Raw genomic sequence first — 15,791 nt, forward strand, 5'->3', positions numbered from 1 at the left:
ACGAAGGTGATCGCGACAAAATTGCGGTAGTGGAGGAGAAATTGATGGCTCACTGTGCGCCGTTGACATCGAGGCATTTTAATCGTCATTTTTTCAGCGGCCGCAAACAGCAAGGGGGCGAGACAGTCGATGAGTTTTGCAGCGCTCTGAAAACACTGGCTGAGAATTGTGATCTCGGCGACAAGGAAGAATCTTGGATAACGTCTATTTTTATTCTTGGCCTCAAGGATCAAAGTACGAAGGAGAGACTTATGGAACGAGAACAGAACCTGGAGAAAACATTAACAGCAGCTCGCATTGCCGAAACAAGTAAACAACACACGAAGAGCTTAAAGGATGACGGCAGCAACGTCGAAAGAGTGGATGCAGTGGATGGTTCAGTTCCTAAGCATCAAGGTGGCCTCGCGTGTAGGAACTGTGGCATTTTGCATGGGAAAGGTTTAAGCCTTGCTGCTGGCCAACAATGCCACAAGTGCAAGAGGTTGAATCATTTTGCAAAGATGTGTAGAATACCAGGAGGACATAAGAAACAGATAAACACAATTGATGATTATGACTCTGACACTGAGAGCATGTTTATCGGTGCCGTTAACTCGGGGGACCAAGACTGGGTGGAAACAGTAGATTTTGGCAATGTTAAAGAAGTCTTTAAGCTCGACACTGGTGCCCAGTGTAATGTTTTGCCAAAAACTGTGTATGACAAAATCACAACTATGCCAATGCTGCCATCATTAACAAGACTAGAAAGTTATTCGAAGACCTGCATAAAACCAGTAGGAAGATGTGAGTTAACATGTTGGGTGCGGGGGCACAAACATCAAGTTTTATTTCAAGTTGTGGATGGTAGCTATACCCCACTCCTGGGCCGGGAATCCTGCGAACAGCTGGGCTTAGTACAACGCATAAGCACTATAAGAAGCAAAGGTATCCTGGATGAATTCCTAGAAGTATTCCAAGGGCTGGGATGCCTACCCGGAAAGTATCACATCAGCATTGACCCCTCCGTCCAACCTGTCGTCCATCCACCCAGAAGAATTCCTCACTCTAAACGTGACCCATTGAAGAAAGAACTAGAACGCATGGAAAATGTTGGCATCATTGAGAAAGTGCCTCTAAACGAGCCAGCAGATTGGGTTAGCAGTCTTGTGTGTGTTGATAAACCATTCGGGTTTGCCTAGATCCAAGGGATCTTAATCGTGCTATCCACCGCCATTAGTTGAGGATATCACTTCCAGTTGCGCAGGAGCCACACTCTTTTCAACCCCGGTTAACGAGAAGGCTTTCTATCAGATTCAGCTGGATGAGGAGAGCAGCAGACTGTTGACATTTAATACCCCGTTCGGCAGGTATCGTTACCTGAGGATGCCAATGGGCATCAAGTCTGCTCCAGAAGTGTACCAACGGAGAATGGAGCAAGTGTTCGAGGGGATCCAGGGGCTCAAAGTCATTATGGACGACATAATCACATATGGATCTAACCAGGAGGAGCATGATATCCGATTGAGGGATGTTTTGGAGCGAGCCCGAGACAACAATCTGAGATTGAAGAAGTCCAAGTGCCATATCGAGAAGGAAAAAGTGCAGTTTCATGGTCATGTTTTCACAAGGGACGGCTTAAAAACTGATCCCGAGAAAGTCAGGGCAGTAGTTGACATGCCAAGGCCCACTAACAAAGCTGGTGTTCAGAGACTGTTGGGCATGGTCAACTATGTGAGCAAGTTTATTCCAAACACGTCTCACCTTACTTCACCACTGAGACAACTGCTACATCAAGATGTAGAGTGGCACTGGGAGGAACAGCATGAGACAGGTTTCAAGAAAGTTAAAGAAGCCCTTGCTCTTTCACCAGTGTTGGGGTACTATGATGCAAAGAAAGGGTTAACACTCCAAGTAGATGCCAGCTCAACAGGTTTGGGTGCAGCATTGATTCAAGAGGGGCAACCCATAGCTTATGCTTCAAAGGCACTGACGCCCACCCAGCAGAATTACTCCCAAATCGAAAAGGAACTTTTGGCTGTGGTGTTCGGGTGTGCAAAATTCGAGTAGTATATTGTGGGTCGTGACCTAACTATTGAAACAGATCACAAGCCTTTGGAGTCAATCATTAAAAAGCCCCTTCACGCATTACCATTGCGCCTGCAAAGGATGTTGGTTCAACTCCAACGCTATCCAGAAATCAACCTGGTCTATAAGCAGGGTACAAGTCTCCATTTAGCGGATGCTCTGTCTCGAGTTCATTTGGAGGAGCAGCTGACAAATGCTGAACAGCTAGATATAAACTTAGTGGAACACATGATCTCAGACATGCAGTTGGTCAGGTTTGCAGAAGAACCTAAACAAGATGAGATCCTTCCTGCCCTGCAAAAGGTGATTTTGTCTGCTTGGCCCGAGACGAGAAGTCAGGTACCCGCTAAGCTACAGGAGTTTTGGAATTACGGAGATGAGTTGACTGTTGGCCATGGGTTGGTCTTGAAAGGTCAGAAGATTTTTGTACCTAAGCCTCTACGAGACAAGATGCTTGACAGATTACACGAAGGACACCTGGACATCAACAAAACGCTAATGAAAGCACGGGATGTCCTGTTCTTGCCTGGCATGGCTGCAGAAATAACTGAGAAGGTCAAGATGTGCCCATTGTGCCTAGAGAATCGACCATGTCAGCAGTCTGAACCACTAAAGTCCCACGAGATCCCACCACTGCCTTGGGCCAAGGTTGGCACGGACCTCTTGCACAAGAATGGTCGGAACTACCTCGTAACAATTGATTATTACTCCAAGTGGCCAGAGCTGACACTGCTTAACTCAATGACCAGTACTGCAGTCATCAGAGCCTTAAAGTCCCAGTTTGCCAGGTACGGTGTTCCATCAGTCCTAATGTCCGACAATGGTCCATGTTACAGTTCTGAGCAGTTTAAGCCGTTTTCGCAAGATTGGTGTTTTAATCATGTCACATCGAGCCCCGGATACCCACAGTCTAATGACCAATCAAAAAGATCGGTCAAAAACCTGAAAGAAATGCTGGAGAAATCTGATGACCCGTACAAAGCCCTCCTTTCATACAGAAATACTCCATTGGATGGAGTTAACTTGTCGCCGGGTCAGATGCTCATGGGTAAACGTCTGAGAACCTTCATCCCTGTAACTGAGGAGATGCTTAAATCCCAGCTGTATGAGCCTGAGGAGGTACACCCCAAACTAAAGGAAAGGCAAAGAAAGCAGAAAGTGCATCATGACCGTACAGCAAAGGAATTGCCGCCGCTGAAGGAAGGCGAGGTCGTGAAACTGAAGGAAGGCAGCAGGTGGAAACCGGCCAGAGTCACACAAATTCTTCCATCACCGAGGTCTTATCAGGTGGAGACAGAGAAAAGCGTGTACCGGAGGAATCGTCAGCATCTGTTTAAGACTGAAGAGTCCCAAACACCAGACGTCACAACTGATGATGTTCCAATGGAAATAGAGTCAGATACTGTGCCTGTTGCCACCACCCATGATAACCCCGACACACAGCCAGTAGAAATGCCTGTGACGACTTCTACCCGATCTGGAAGAACAATCCGAGAGCCGGAGAGATTTAAGAACTATATCAAGTACTAGAGACAGAGTAAACTCTTGAAAGACTTTTATTAACTTTGTTTGTTGACATTGCCACTTTTAGGTTGTTGTTAAGTTCCTTTGTTTTGCCATGAAGTTTCCGATTTTGTGCTAACTGTTCCATTGTTACTTTTGTAAAAAAACTGGGATGTTCTGGTCAGCAGTTCTTACGGGCGCATGCTCGTATCAATAAAAAACGTGTTCTGTGCATCGGCCATCTTGGGTATCTTGTTTTCTACACTTCCTGCACTTCAAGAAGTACATGCATTTGTTCCGTGGTATTTTTCTGACTAAGAGCTGTTAAAGTTTGGTAGTCCCATATTCTCTGGAATACGTCTTTTCGCGCGGTCTAAAATCTCGTTAAAATTTTTTCCGCTGAGTCCTGTAAACTCTGAAAGAGAATATCAGTAATGGCACCAAAACATTAGCTCGCTCGCAAGTTCCTTTTGCACGTATTTGCATGGCAATGTGTATGGCCTTATGTCCCAGTCGGGACAACGAGGATGAATGAGTGAGAGAGTGAGCGCATGGCAATGTAATCTACTGCTTGAGAAACGAGAAATCCACCACTTTGCTTTTATGTCTTGATTGTATAGTCATAGAGCTGATTCAGTGGAAAAACTTTCTTGTTTTTGTAGCTATTTGTAGCATGCACATAATTGGGCCTCTTGTGGTTCACTTGAAATCAAACATCGTCAAAACAAACGCTGAAAACATCCCAAACTTTCCCCAAGGAATGCTGCGCAAACATTGGAGTGATAATCTGAAGTATCGGTGGCGAATTGAGAGAGCCAGTGAAAATCAAACATAGAAAATTACATGTATCTTATTAGTTCAGTGTTAAAACTGTTAGAGCTTCCGCACTTGAAAGAAACAGGCTTAGTATTTTTTGGTTTATGTTTCTGCTTTGGAGTTATTTTTAATACTTGGAAAAGATTATTTTTAAATCACTGTGTCTGGTTTCTACTCTCGGGCCTGTATTCGCGTGTGGTGTCAGGAAATAACACTGAAATGATCTTTTCGTTTTTTACGCTTTACGTTGACGCCGACTGACATTCATTTACCCTTTTTTGTTTCCTTTGGCGGGAATTAAGAGAGAAGATGACAGATTTTCATCAGCTGCGAGTCATAATAGAGCGGCGAGAGAGTACAAAAGCCCAGCGCAGGGCCACTGTCAAGCACAACCCCGTTGAGGCCGTGGGATTCACTTGATCTTTCAGAATCATTTGTTAACTAAATTTCATAAAACTGATCCCACTGCTACCAAGGTATACCTTAGACCAATTGCTTTCTTTTCTTTGTTGATTGGACAACAAAGTTTATTGATTTGCTATTTTGCCCGAGGCAGGTTTTGGATTAAAGGCGTGAACTGATGGCGAACAAAAGTTTAAACTTTTGCGGCGTGGTGGTGTTTTCGCTGATTGCGATTCAAACAGGTCTAGTGGCATTAGAAAGACAAACGGTAGACGAGGTGGTAAGTGTAGTTAATTGTTTCGTGTGTAACATTGGTTCTATGTAACATAGCAGTAGTTTTGTTTCGTAAAACAGGTTCCCACTGATTTTTTTTCTCGCATGGCACAGTTAAGCTAATGTTTGCAGCAACGCTATAAAAGCAACATTTGAAACATTTGTCTCCGTCTGAAAAGTAACAAACGAACTTCGTAGGAAACACTTTTTTGTCCGAAAGAATTTCGTGAAGGCTGGTTGGCCGGTTCCTTTCCGTGATCTGTAGCTTTTAAGAGGATTAGTAAAAAAAAAACATAACTCATTTACTAAAAGCATTTCAATTTAAAACAAGTGATGGTTGACCTGTAAAGTCCTTGGCGAAATTAAGTCGAACGTTTAATCGCGTTTTCCCTTCAAAATCTGGTTTTCGTACTTAATTTCCTTAGACGAAGCTATTACTGTGATTATAAAACAACTTTGGTACAGAAATCACATTGAACCATAAAAATTTATTAGAAAGCTATGTGCAATAAAATCAAGTTTATGTTGACAAATTTTACTGAGTACAATCCACTTTCAAGGGCTTAATTTATATGAGGACCGTAGCTTCCGTTGATATCACTAGCTTAATTAAAAGAAAAAACACTTCATTCTCCACCGATATTGTGAAGGAATCTTTCGGTCTGTGTCCTTAGAAAACTAACAGCATGTTCATAACTATATGTAATGTAATTTCCTGAAAATAGTCTCATCAAATGCTAATTGAATCTTCACGCAACCTAAGAGTGGTTGGTCAAAAAACGCTGATTAAGGGAGGATTAAAGAATAAATCTTTGTGTGCTGTTAACGTGGCTATAAATAAGCACATCGTGACTATATATGCAGGTTCTATTTCAGCGGAATGACCTTAAGTAGCGGTTGTCAAGAAGTATTTGTTGAGGGTCTTCATTTTCCCTTTCTTTTTTCTTGGAATACCCTGACATACACACTTTATTTAACCATACCATGCGCCTGCGGTCCTTACAATCCAAACCGAAATCATTTTTTACTACCCGGGTATAAGGACGCCAAATTTACACCACCCTGTCCAGAAGGAATTCGTTTGGGCGTGTCAGTTGCTAGTGACGGTGCAATTTAGTGTCTTTTTTCTTTGCTGCGACATACCTTGGTTTCTCGCCAGTTACTTTTATCCACATTCACGCTCTGTTGTAAGATTATGATTAGTTGTCTCACGACAGTCCGGCGTTTCTTCGGTAAGGAGATAAAAAGGGTCAGACTTTGTACTTGTTTATATAGGTAGGTCTTCATCAGCTGTTGGTAGTAAATTTAAAACAACACAGCTAATTGTCTAGGTCACAAAAATGTTTTTTCGTTTGGTCTGTTCTGTCGGGCAGATGTTTAGAAATCGCTGAAATTGCTAATTAAACCGAGGTGATAAACTCTTTTAAAAGATGTTTATCTACTAGGTGAGCTGCCTCTGTTACGGAACAACGTAAGCGGATGTTTGAATTTTTAACGTTAATTTTTGTATCTGGCAATTTAACGTTTAACAACAAGTTAGCTGTGGAAATTGCCCTTCATACTAATATTGTTTACTTGCACTATCAGGAAAGCGATGACGTTATAAATCCTGCCGCTTTCAACGGCGAGCTCTTGAGGCAAGTCCGTGACTCTAATGCTTCAGCCCTCGCTATGGCTGAAGAAATAAAGAAACGTGGAAATGAGCTCAAAAAATTCATTTTACTTCCCCTAATGCGTCACAAAGAAAAGCAAGGGCATAACAGAAATCAGAGCCCAACGAAACATCATGAAGAACACCACCATCAACATCAGCACAATTCTCCATCTGCTGGAATCCATTTGCCACGTCCATCTCCCACATTTCCCTTCAACGCGAGGACAGATGAACATGTTGACTTCTCAACTGAAGAATATGCGCAGATTACTCCAACCCCATCGGTGGACAGCTGGTTCCCTCGGTTGATCTTTACTCCAAAGCTTCGTTATGCAAGAGCTGACAAAGTTCCCGATGATTCACAAGTAAAGATAGCAAAAATTAGCAGTTTAAATTCCAGTCCTACTCCAACATTCACTCCCGTAAGCTCGGTGATGACGCTGTCGATGCAACCAAATCAGAGCGTGACAGGTATTTTAAAATATTGCGCGTTATTCACCAGAGTAATGGTTGCTCTTGAGGTGCGAATGTTTCGCTTATAGCACAGTCTCAACGTTCTAATGACAGTAATCTCTATCAATCAACCAGTCAATCAATAAATCAACACTTTATTTAAACACGTTTCGCCTAAGAGCTAAGTAAGGTCGATCACAATACGAACGTGTAAAGGACGAAAGTAGCTGGATTTCATCACTTTTTTGGGTCAACGTAGTCATAATTAAGCGTGATATACAAAAGGTAATTGTCTTTTCAGTATTTCATGGTAACCAGGATCGACAAAAGCCTTTCACCGTTATGTCCACTATCATTGGAATAGTTGCTCACGCCACCAAAGGGGAAGCTACGCCAATCCATAACATTTGCACCACACGTAACATTATTATTTTCATAATGTGTTTTGCTGCTCTGAGAACTGATTTGGAACACGCTGTAAAACCATGTAAACTCAACCTGCTAGCCTTGTTTTATTATTTTGTAAAGTGAAGGCTCAGTTGTGACTTTGATCCCCCAAACGAAAGGGGAACCACTATGCCCAGCCAAACCAGAAAATCTTGGGTATCATAGCAGAGGAAAGCACCCTATTGATTTGAACACGGTCTAATCAACCTACCTGCCGCTCCGATAGATGTGTTGCTAGTCTATATGCAGCTCCCACATTTTCTCAGGTTTTGTCAACAATCGCATACTCACGGGTGAAGAGAGGTACTAAAAAGATAACTAGTCCTGTTAAAACCCAACTCAAGGACTGCCAGGCTAAACTTCTCCTTTTCTTCCATAGTGTTTCAACTTACTTGTATCGTGTTGAGATGTCAGACTTTTTATTGAAAAATTATGATGTACTGAGACACGTAGCATTTTGATGTTTTTTGGTTTGTTTCTGATTTTGTTGTTTTCATCGGCTTCAGGACACCCAACGGACCCATCAGATGAACAGGATCCTTGCACTGTATGGCAGAACTGTGCTTTAAATCAGCTCCTGAAAGCCAGCCGCTGGTTTCAGAAATTACCCAGCTGTTCTTGTCAGCTTCAACCAGCGCATTTCATCTACAACAACACAATTTACGACCCGGCATTGAACAAGTCCTTTCAGTGGAGAGGAATGAAGGTGGATAAAAAAGGCCTCCTCAGACGTACAGCAGAGTTCTGCATTCGATCTCTTCCACGTACCAGCCTCAGCGCCCAAGTTTGTTGCTATGACTCCAAGTTCCAACTGATCACCCGGGGGACTGGGGCAGGCGCACCGTTCGTTGTGTCCCCGGATCGGAATGCCTCGATGCATTACAAGCTGGACGTCTTGCCTATTCGTCTTTGTAATGGGGACTGGACGCGTTATCACGCCGTCCGCCCTCCCAATAATGGCCGTAACTGTTCTGCAAACCCGGATGACAACGAATTTGCTCTTCAAGTACTGAAGGCAAGGGATTACTAACCGAGAGTTTTCTACGGACTTATGGCATCCTTAAAACTATGTTCCTTTGATTATTTACAAGAATGAAACATATAAAAGTCTCTCAGTTGCAGAAGAACCTGAGAAAACTAACAACTTATCGTCTGATTGTTTTTCAAGATTCAGTAGTACAATAATAATGTGACGTCATTATATTTTGTAACCGCACCAGTAAACTAGTAGTGGCTATTACCTCAATGATATAATAAACTTTGCATAGTAGTTATGGAGACATTTTGTTATTGCTGCCTTTACCACTATAGAAAAGTCTTTGATCAGTACGTTTATATCGAAACGCAGTTCAAATGTATTTTAGACCTTAAACAAAGCTTTTATTGATAGCTTTAATGATGTTTTGTATGACAAATTTTATTACAATAAACTTTTCATCGAAGACATCATTTTAATGTGAACTACCCGAATCATGAGTACAGAGAGCTATACAAGAATAGTTGGTAACGTATCCTAAGCAGCACAAATCTGAACAGTTACACAGATTTTGAAGTTTTTTCTCTGAGTCGAAATATACGATTGGTTGAGTGGAGTACGGATAGTTCTTTCATTTTATGCTTAACTGCGACATTTAGCTATCAATGAACGACTCGCATCACCCTACCTAGCTGATATTTCAAACTTTTTTCATTGCGGCTTCAGTCTGTAAGACTTCATTTAGCTTCTGTGTTCAAGGCTTTTTGAAAAAGTCATTTTCTCAGAATGTCGAGAATCCAGACAGGCAGAAAAAATCTTTTTTTCTCTGTATTTCGCCGAAACATGCCTTTGGGTGAACTTATTCAAGGAACAAGAGATGTTCCAACGATTTGTTCCAATGATTTGTTTTACGGGCGAAATTTTAAAGGAGGCAGTTTTCGAGGCTTAAAATGTTCAAAATTTCATGCCTCTTTACGCAAACCCCAGCGGGGAGGTAAAAACGATTCTTCGAAAACGAAACTTGGCGCAAATATTATTTGATTCTTATACTTTAAAATCATTTTGTAAAGCAGCAAAAGGAACGTAAGTAACTATGAGTCGTTCTTTCCAGTTTTAACTGTTAATTTCCAAAGAATAACCTGTGATTTGCACAAAATTGAACTCGCTTACATGCCGCAACAGTTTATTTTACTGACACGGAGCATTTTAATTTCCAGAGCTATAACTTTCCTGGTGGAAAATAAAAATACTATAACCAAGGTTTTCTAAAATGTAGATAATTTGACCAAATGGTATATACCAGAGGCCATTTATACTAGTCAAAGTTAGCCTTTATTTGTTCTCGCCAACAGACACAAATGGCAGCTGTATAAAAATATGCTTGCTTAAAAAGCTACAAAAAAAACATCTAGAAACTTATTACACGGTTTTAACTTTTCATTCTCCCGTTGAGTCGTTCTGTAAACGATACCCAGTAAAGCAGCGATAAACGGCCGACAACGTTTATATTTGCAATGCGACACTGAATGGCACACAGATGTGGCTGTTTTATATCGTTCGTAGATGCATGAGACCCTATTTTCAACACTGGATGCGGGATTGAGGATTCTCTTTGATTTAGCCTTTGATGCAGCGAAAGAATAAGGAGCAGGGAGAGGGGGTGGGGCAAAAAATGAATGCTTTCCTCCCCACCCCCCACGCCCTGCTTTCCCCCTCCCTTTTTTTTTCTCATCCCTTCCCCACTTCGCTACAGACGTTATTTTCGCCGGAGACAAGCGACAACCAGAAATACGTCTGCCTCCGCAGGCTAAACTTCTCCCCATTTTTTGCCCGCCTGAGGCTCGCTCGTTTGCTCGCTCGCTTGCTCGATCTCCCCGCTTGGAAAATGGAAAAAGGAAACGCCTGCTACGCGGGCTATCCCTGATGTCGACTTGATTCACAGTGTTTTGTCGCACACCTCTAAATGTGCGCAAAGAATAACAACAACAAGAAACCAATTAGTTGCAAGAAAAGCTGGACCGCCGAAGATACCTGTTTATTATTCATTTAAGTAACTCAAGCTACATGCTACCAGTCACACTCTTCGTGCCGTGGAAATTTTTTCTATTAATTGTAACTTACTCTGTGTAAATAAAGGCTTAATATCATTTGTTTCATCCTTTTATTTTTCAAATCTGAAAAATACGAGAAATCAAGTGCATTTCTGTTATATTTATAGGCCTAAGATTTTCTTTCCAAATACGATTCCATATTTCGAGACATTTCTTCTCATTTAATTACTGTAAAACCTTACAATCCCATCTCTTGAGGAAGTTATTTGCCCGTGTCGTTGAAGGCGTCCAAAAATTTCAGACATTTATTATTTACTTGTTGAAGTTGTCCTCTCATTCGTTTTCTGATACACTTGATAATACTGAAATCCAACATTATCCTCGGTTTCAGCAGTACAGAGTTCATCCGTTACAACGCTAATAGGACCTGTTTAATTTTCACAAAGATCTTGAAATTTTAACTATTGAGCTCATAGTAAGTGCAATTGGTCGCGGCCTTTACAAGTAAGTCCAGGTGGATTCTTTTATGCTTATGCTTATGCTTATGTCGTTATTGTGTCCAGTAGGGGCACATGATGGCATAAGTATAAGCATAAGCATAAGCACATTAAAAAGCATAAGCGGAAGACTATCAGCCAATCAGCGAGCACTTTATGCTTATGTCAACGATGTCCTCACTGAACAGAAGCATAACCATAAGAAGAAGAACGTTTGCTTATGCTTATGTCGCGGCTGTCCCCACAAGAGCATAAGTTTCTCATGCTTGTGCTTATGCTTATGCTTGCGATCGGGCTTATCAGCATGTACTGGATATATTCCAGGCATATATTTTATAGAACAACTCAAACACTGGGAATATAGCGGCAAGAAGGAACGTAAGCAACGGTGAGTCCTTCTTTCCTGTTTTAAACCATTAACTTCGGACGAATAACCTCGTGATCTGCATAAAATTGAACTCGCTTACATGCCGCAATAGTTCATAACTTTCCTGGTGGAAAAAACAATAACCAATTTTTCCTAAAATGTGAATATTCGAGCAAATGTATATACAAGAGGCCATTTATACTAGTCAAAGTTAGCCTTTATTTTTTCCTCTCCAAGAAACACAAATGGCGGCTGTACAAAGGTATTTTTCGGCGAAATAAAAGAAAAATCGATTTTTTTTTTTTTTCATGATTGTCTTTGAATTCTCGACATTCTGAGAAAATCATTCTTAATATGTTGCCCGATGTATTCGCGGTTCTTGAATACATTAATCTAGTTTTTGGCACTTAGAAAGCATTTGCTGCTATTTGGTTCTCCAAGGGCTTTTTGAGTTCCTTTTTGCCTAGTTCCTATATTGCCACAGAATTCACTTCTGGAATGCGACAATTTTTTTCCTCCTTCGACGCAGATATTTCCATCAGAGTGACAGTAGACTGCTGAGTCAGTTGACCGTTACATTGCATTAGACTCAATTTAAATTTGCGCGAATTTGCCCTTAAATTAATCGAAAATTGTGCCGTTCTCAACCAATCAGATTTGAGAACTCTTTCAGTTAGTAAAAGACCTTAGGCAATTTTCGCTTTTCTCTGTGTATTCACATAAGTTTGATTGACATTTTTGCTTGCCCCACGCGTTCTCTTAATTTACAGGCGTCTTTTTACAGGGCACTAAACTAAAAGCATTGATCTAAACAAGGAATTCAATGCGAATTGAATTACACTGTTTGTTCAGTGTTAGTAAAAAAACAATTCGAAAATAAGACAGTAAAGTTTGTTCTGACACTTTCTTAAAATTTTAAAACCTTGCTCGATGTCATCCGGCTTCTTATCACGTTGCTCTCTTAGGTGGTTTCCAACTGCCGATCCTTTGTAGTCTTTGTGGTCTTCAATTCGTTGGTGTAGGTCGACAAAACCTGCACCACACAGGTCACGCTTAAAGCAATACACTACGCATTGCTTATTCACTAGGGGCGGCTTGTCTTCCCTCACTTTGATATCGTCCTTGATCCTTCGACTTGTGTACACTGGGCTAATTTCTGCATTGATCTTTCGAATGAGGTCGCTAAGCTGCCTGCGCACTGCTTTGGCAGATTTCTGGTCTTTAACAGGCAGCACGATTCTAACTGGAGCTTCTGTCTTCTCATATACTTAGGTACGTGAATCTTCAGACCCTTTTGAATTAATGAATTGACGGATGGTAGACTGCACAACAGCCACTGTTGAACACCATGCTTTATCGTGCGTTTAAGCTCTCATCTACTTGGGAGTTTTTTCATGAGGAATGTGAAGGCTTTAAAGAGACCTTTGCCCGACTACACTACCCAGACAATCTTGTGCAGTCTACCAGTCTACTTTTTAACTATCATTCCATGTATAATCAACTTGGCTTGTTTGAAATCTCTTTGCTTTGTAACACTGAGTTTCCGCGGTTATTAAAAGAGCGATATGTGAAAGAAGTGTACTGGTCAGCGGTTCTTACGGGCCCATGCTCGCATCAATAAAACGTGTTCTGTACATCCGCCATCTTGGGTATCTTGTTTTCTACACTTCATGGTGTCAGAAGCCGGATGGAGCACCTGAAACCGCCTGAAGCACTCACACTGAGTGCAGCGGCGAACAAAGCCGAGGCATGGCGGCGATGGAAGATGTCATGGGAACTGTACAAAGTGGCAAGTGGTCTCGATAAAAAGCATGAGAAAATTCAAGTCGCCACGTTGCTCCGTGTGCTTGGAAAAGAATGCGTGGAGATTTACTCAAATTTTGTTTGGGAGAACGAAGGTGATCGCGACAAAATTGCGGTAGTGGAGGAGAAATTGATGGCTCACTGTGCGCCGTTGACATCGAGGCATTTTAATCGTCATTTTTTCAGCGGCCGCAAACAGCAAGGGGGCGAGACAGTCGATGAGTTTTGCAGCGCTCTGAAAACACTGGCTGAGAATTGTGATCTCGGCGACAAGGAAGAATCTTGGATAACGTCTATTTTTATTCTTGGCCTCAAGGATCAAAGTACGAAGGAGAGACTTATGGAACGAGAACAGAACCTGGAGAAAACATTAACAGCAGCTCGCATTGCCGAAACAAGTAAACAACACATGAAGAGCTTAAAGGATGACGGCAGCAACGTCGAAAGAGTGGATGCAGTGGATGGTTCAGTTCCTAAGCATCAAGGTGGCCTCGCGTGTAGGAACTGTGGCATTTTGCATGGGAAAGGTTTAAGCCTTGCTGCTGGCCAACAATGCCACAAGTGCAAGAGGTTGAATCATTTTGCAAAGATGTGTAGAATACCAGGAGGACATAAGAAACAGATAAACACAATTGATGATTATGACTCTGACACTGAGAGCATGTTTATCGGTGCCGTTAACTCGGGGGACCAAGACTGGGTGGAAACAGTAGATTTTGGCAATGTTAAAGAAGTCTTTAAGCTCGACACTGGTGCCCAGTGTAATGTTTTGCCAAAAACTGTGTATGACAAAATCACAACTATGCCAATGCTGCCATCATTAACAAGACTAGAAAGTTATTCGAAGACCTGCATAAAACCAGTAGGAAGATGTGAGTTAACATGTTGGGTGCGGGGGCACAAACATCAAGTTTTATTTCAAGTTGTGGATGGTAGCTATACCCCACTCCTGGGCCGGGAATCCTGCGAACAGCTGGGCTTAGTACAACGCATAAGCACTATAAGAAGCAAAGGTATCCTGGATGAATTCCTAGAAGTATTCCAAGGGCTGGGATGCCTACCCGGAAAGTATCACATCAGCATTGACCCCTCCGTCCAACCTGTCGTCCATCCACCCAGAAGAATTCCTCACTCTAAACGTGACCCATTGAAGAAAGAACTAGAACGCATGGAAAATGTTGGCATCATTGAGAAAGTGCCTCTAAACGAGCCAGCAGATTGGGTTAGCAGTCTTGTGTGTGTTGATAAACCATTCGGGTTTGCCTAGATCCAAGGGATCTTAATCGTGCTATCCACTGCCATTAGTTGAGGATATCACTTCCAGTTGCGCAGGAGCCACACTCTTTTCAACCCCGGATACCGAGAAGGCTTTCTATCAGATTCAGCTGGATGAGGAGAGCAGCAGACTGTTGACATTTAATACCCCGTTCGGCAGGTATCGTTACCTGAGGATGCCAATGGGCATCAAGTCTGCTCCAGAAGTGTACCAACGGAGAATGGAGCAAGTGTTCGAGGGGATCCAGGGGCTCAAAGTCATTATGGACGACATAATTACATATGGATCTAACCAGGAGGAGCATGATATCCGATTGAGGGATGTTTTGGAGCGAGCCCGAGACAACAATCTGAGATTGAAGAAGTCCAAGTGCCATATCGAGAAGGAAAAAGTGCAGTTTCATGGTCATGTTTTCACAAGGGACGGCTTAAAAACTGATCCCGAGAAAGTCAGGGCAGTAGTTGACATGCCAAGGCCCACTAACAAAGCTGGTGTTCAGAGACTGTTGGGCATGGTCAACTATGTGAGCAAGTTTATTCCAAACACGTCTCACCTTACTTCACCACTGAGACAACTGCTACATCAAGATGTAGAGTGGCACTGGGAGGAACAGCATGAGACAGGTTTCAAGAAAGTTAAAGAAGCCCTTGCTCTTTCACCAGTGTTGGGGTACTATGATGCAAAGAAAGGGTTAACACTCCAAGTAGATGCCAGCTCAACAGGTTTGGGTGCAGCATTGATTCAAGAGGGGCAACCCATAGCTTATGCTTCAAAGGCACTGACGCCCACCCAGCAGAATTACTCCCAAATCGAAAAGGAACTTTTGGCTGTGGTGTTCGGGTGTGCAAAATTCGAGTAGTATATTGTGGGTCGTGACCTAACTATTGAAACAGATCACAAGCCTTTGGAGTCAATCATTAAAAAGCCCCTTCACGCATTACCATTGCGCCTGCAAAGGATGTTGGTTCAACTCCAACGCTATCCAGAAATCAACCTGGTCTATAAGCAGGGTACAAGTCTCCATTTAGCGGATGCTCTGTCTCGAGTTCATTTGGAGGAGCAGCTGACAAATGCTGAACAGCTAGATATAAACTTAGTGGAACACATGATCTCAGACATGCAGTTGGTCAGGTTTGCAGAAGAACCTAAACAAGATGAGATCCTTCCTGCCCTGCAAAAGGTGATTTTGTCTGCTTGGCCCGAGACGAG

The 15,791-nt window shown here is 42.3% G+C and overlaps 1 protein-coding gene across 2 annotated transcripts; it reads left to right on the top strand.

The window, feature by feature from the left end:
• The first annotated feature begins 4,560 nt into the window (after positions 1–4,560).
• LOC149110919 (uncharacterized) lies at positions 4,561–9,069 on the top strand. 2 transcript variants are annotated; one of them, XM_089292607.1, is made up of 4 exons: positions 4,561–4,859; positions 4,940–5,065; positions 6,646–7,183; positions 8,119–9,069. In XM_089292607.1, the coding sequence occupies exons 2-4, from the start codon at positions 4,964–4,966 to the stop codon at positions 8,640–8,642; spliced, it is 1,164 nt and encodes a 387-aa protein (XP_089148733.1). In that variant the 5' UTR covers positions 4,561–4,859; positions 4,940–4,963; the 3' UTR covers positions 8,643–9,069. The 2 variants fall into 2 exon arrangements, with proteins under 2 accessions (XP_089148733.1, XP_089148732.1); XM_089292606.1 differs by lacking the exons at positions 4,561–4,859; positions 4,940–5,065 and having other exon boundaries at positions 6,538–7,183.
• The last annotated feature ends 6,722 nt before the right edge of the window (positions 9,070–15,791 follow it).

Source organism: Orbicella faveolata, unplaced genomic scaffold (genome assembly GCF_042242905.1).
Source record: "Orbicella faveolata isolate gen_17 unplaced genomic scaffold, um_ofav_v1 contig_24, whole genome shotgun sequence".
Classification (NCBI taxonomy): domain Eukaryota; kingdom Metazoa; phylum Cnidaria; class Anthozoa; order Scleractinia; family Merulinidae; genus Orbicella; species Orbicella faveolata.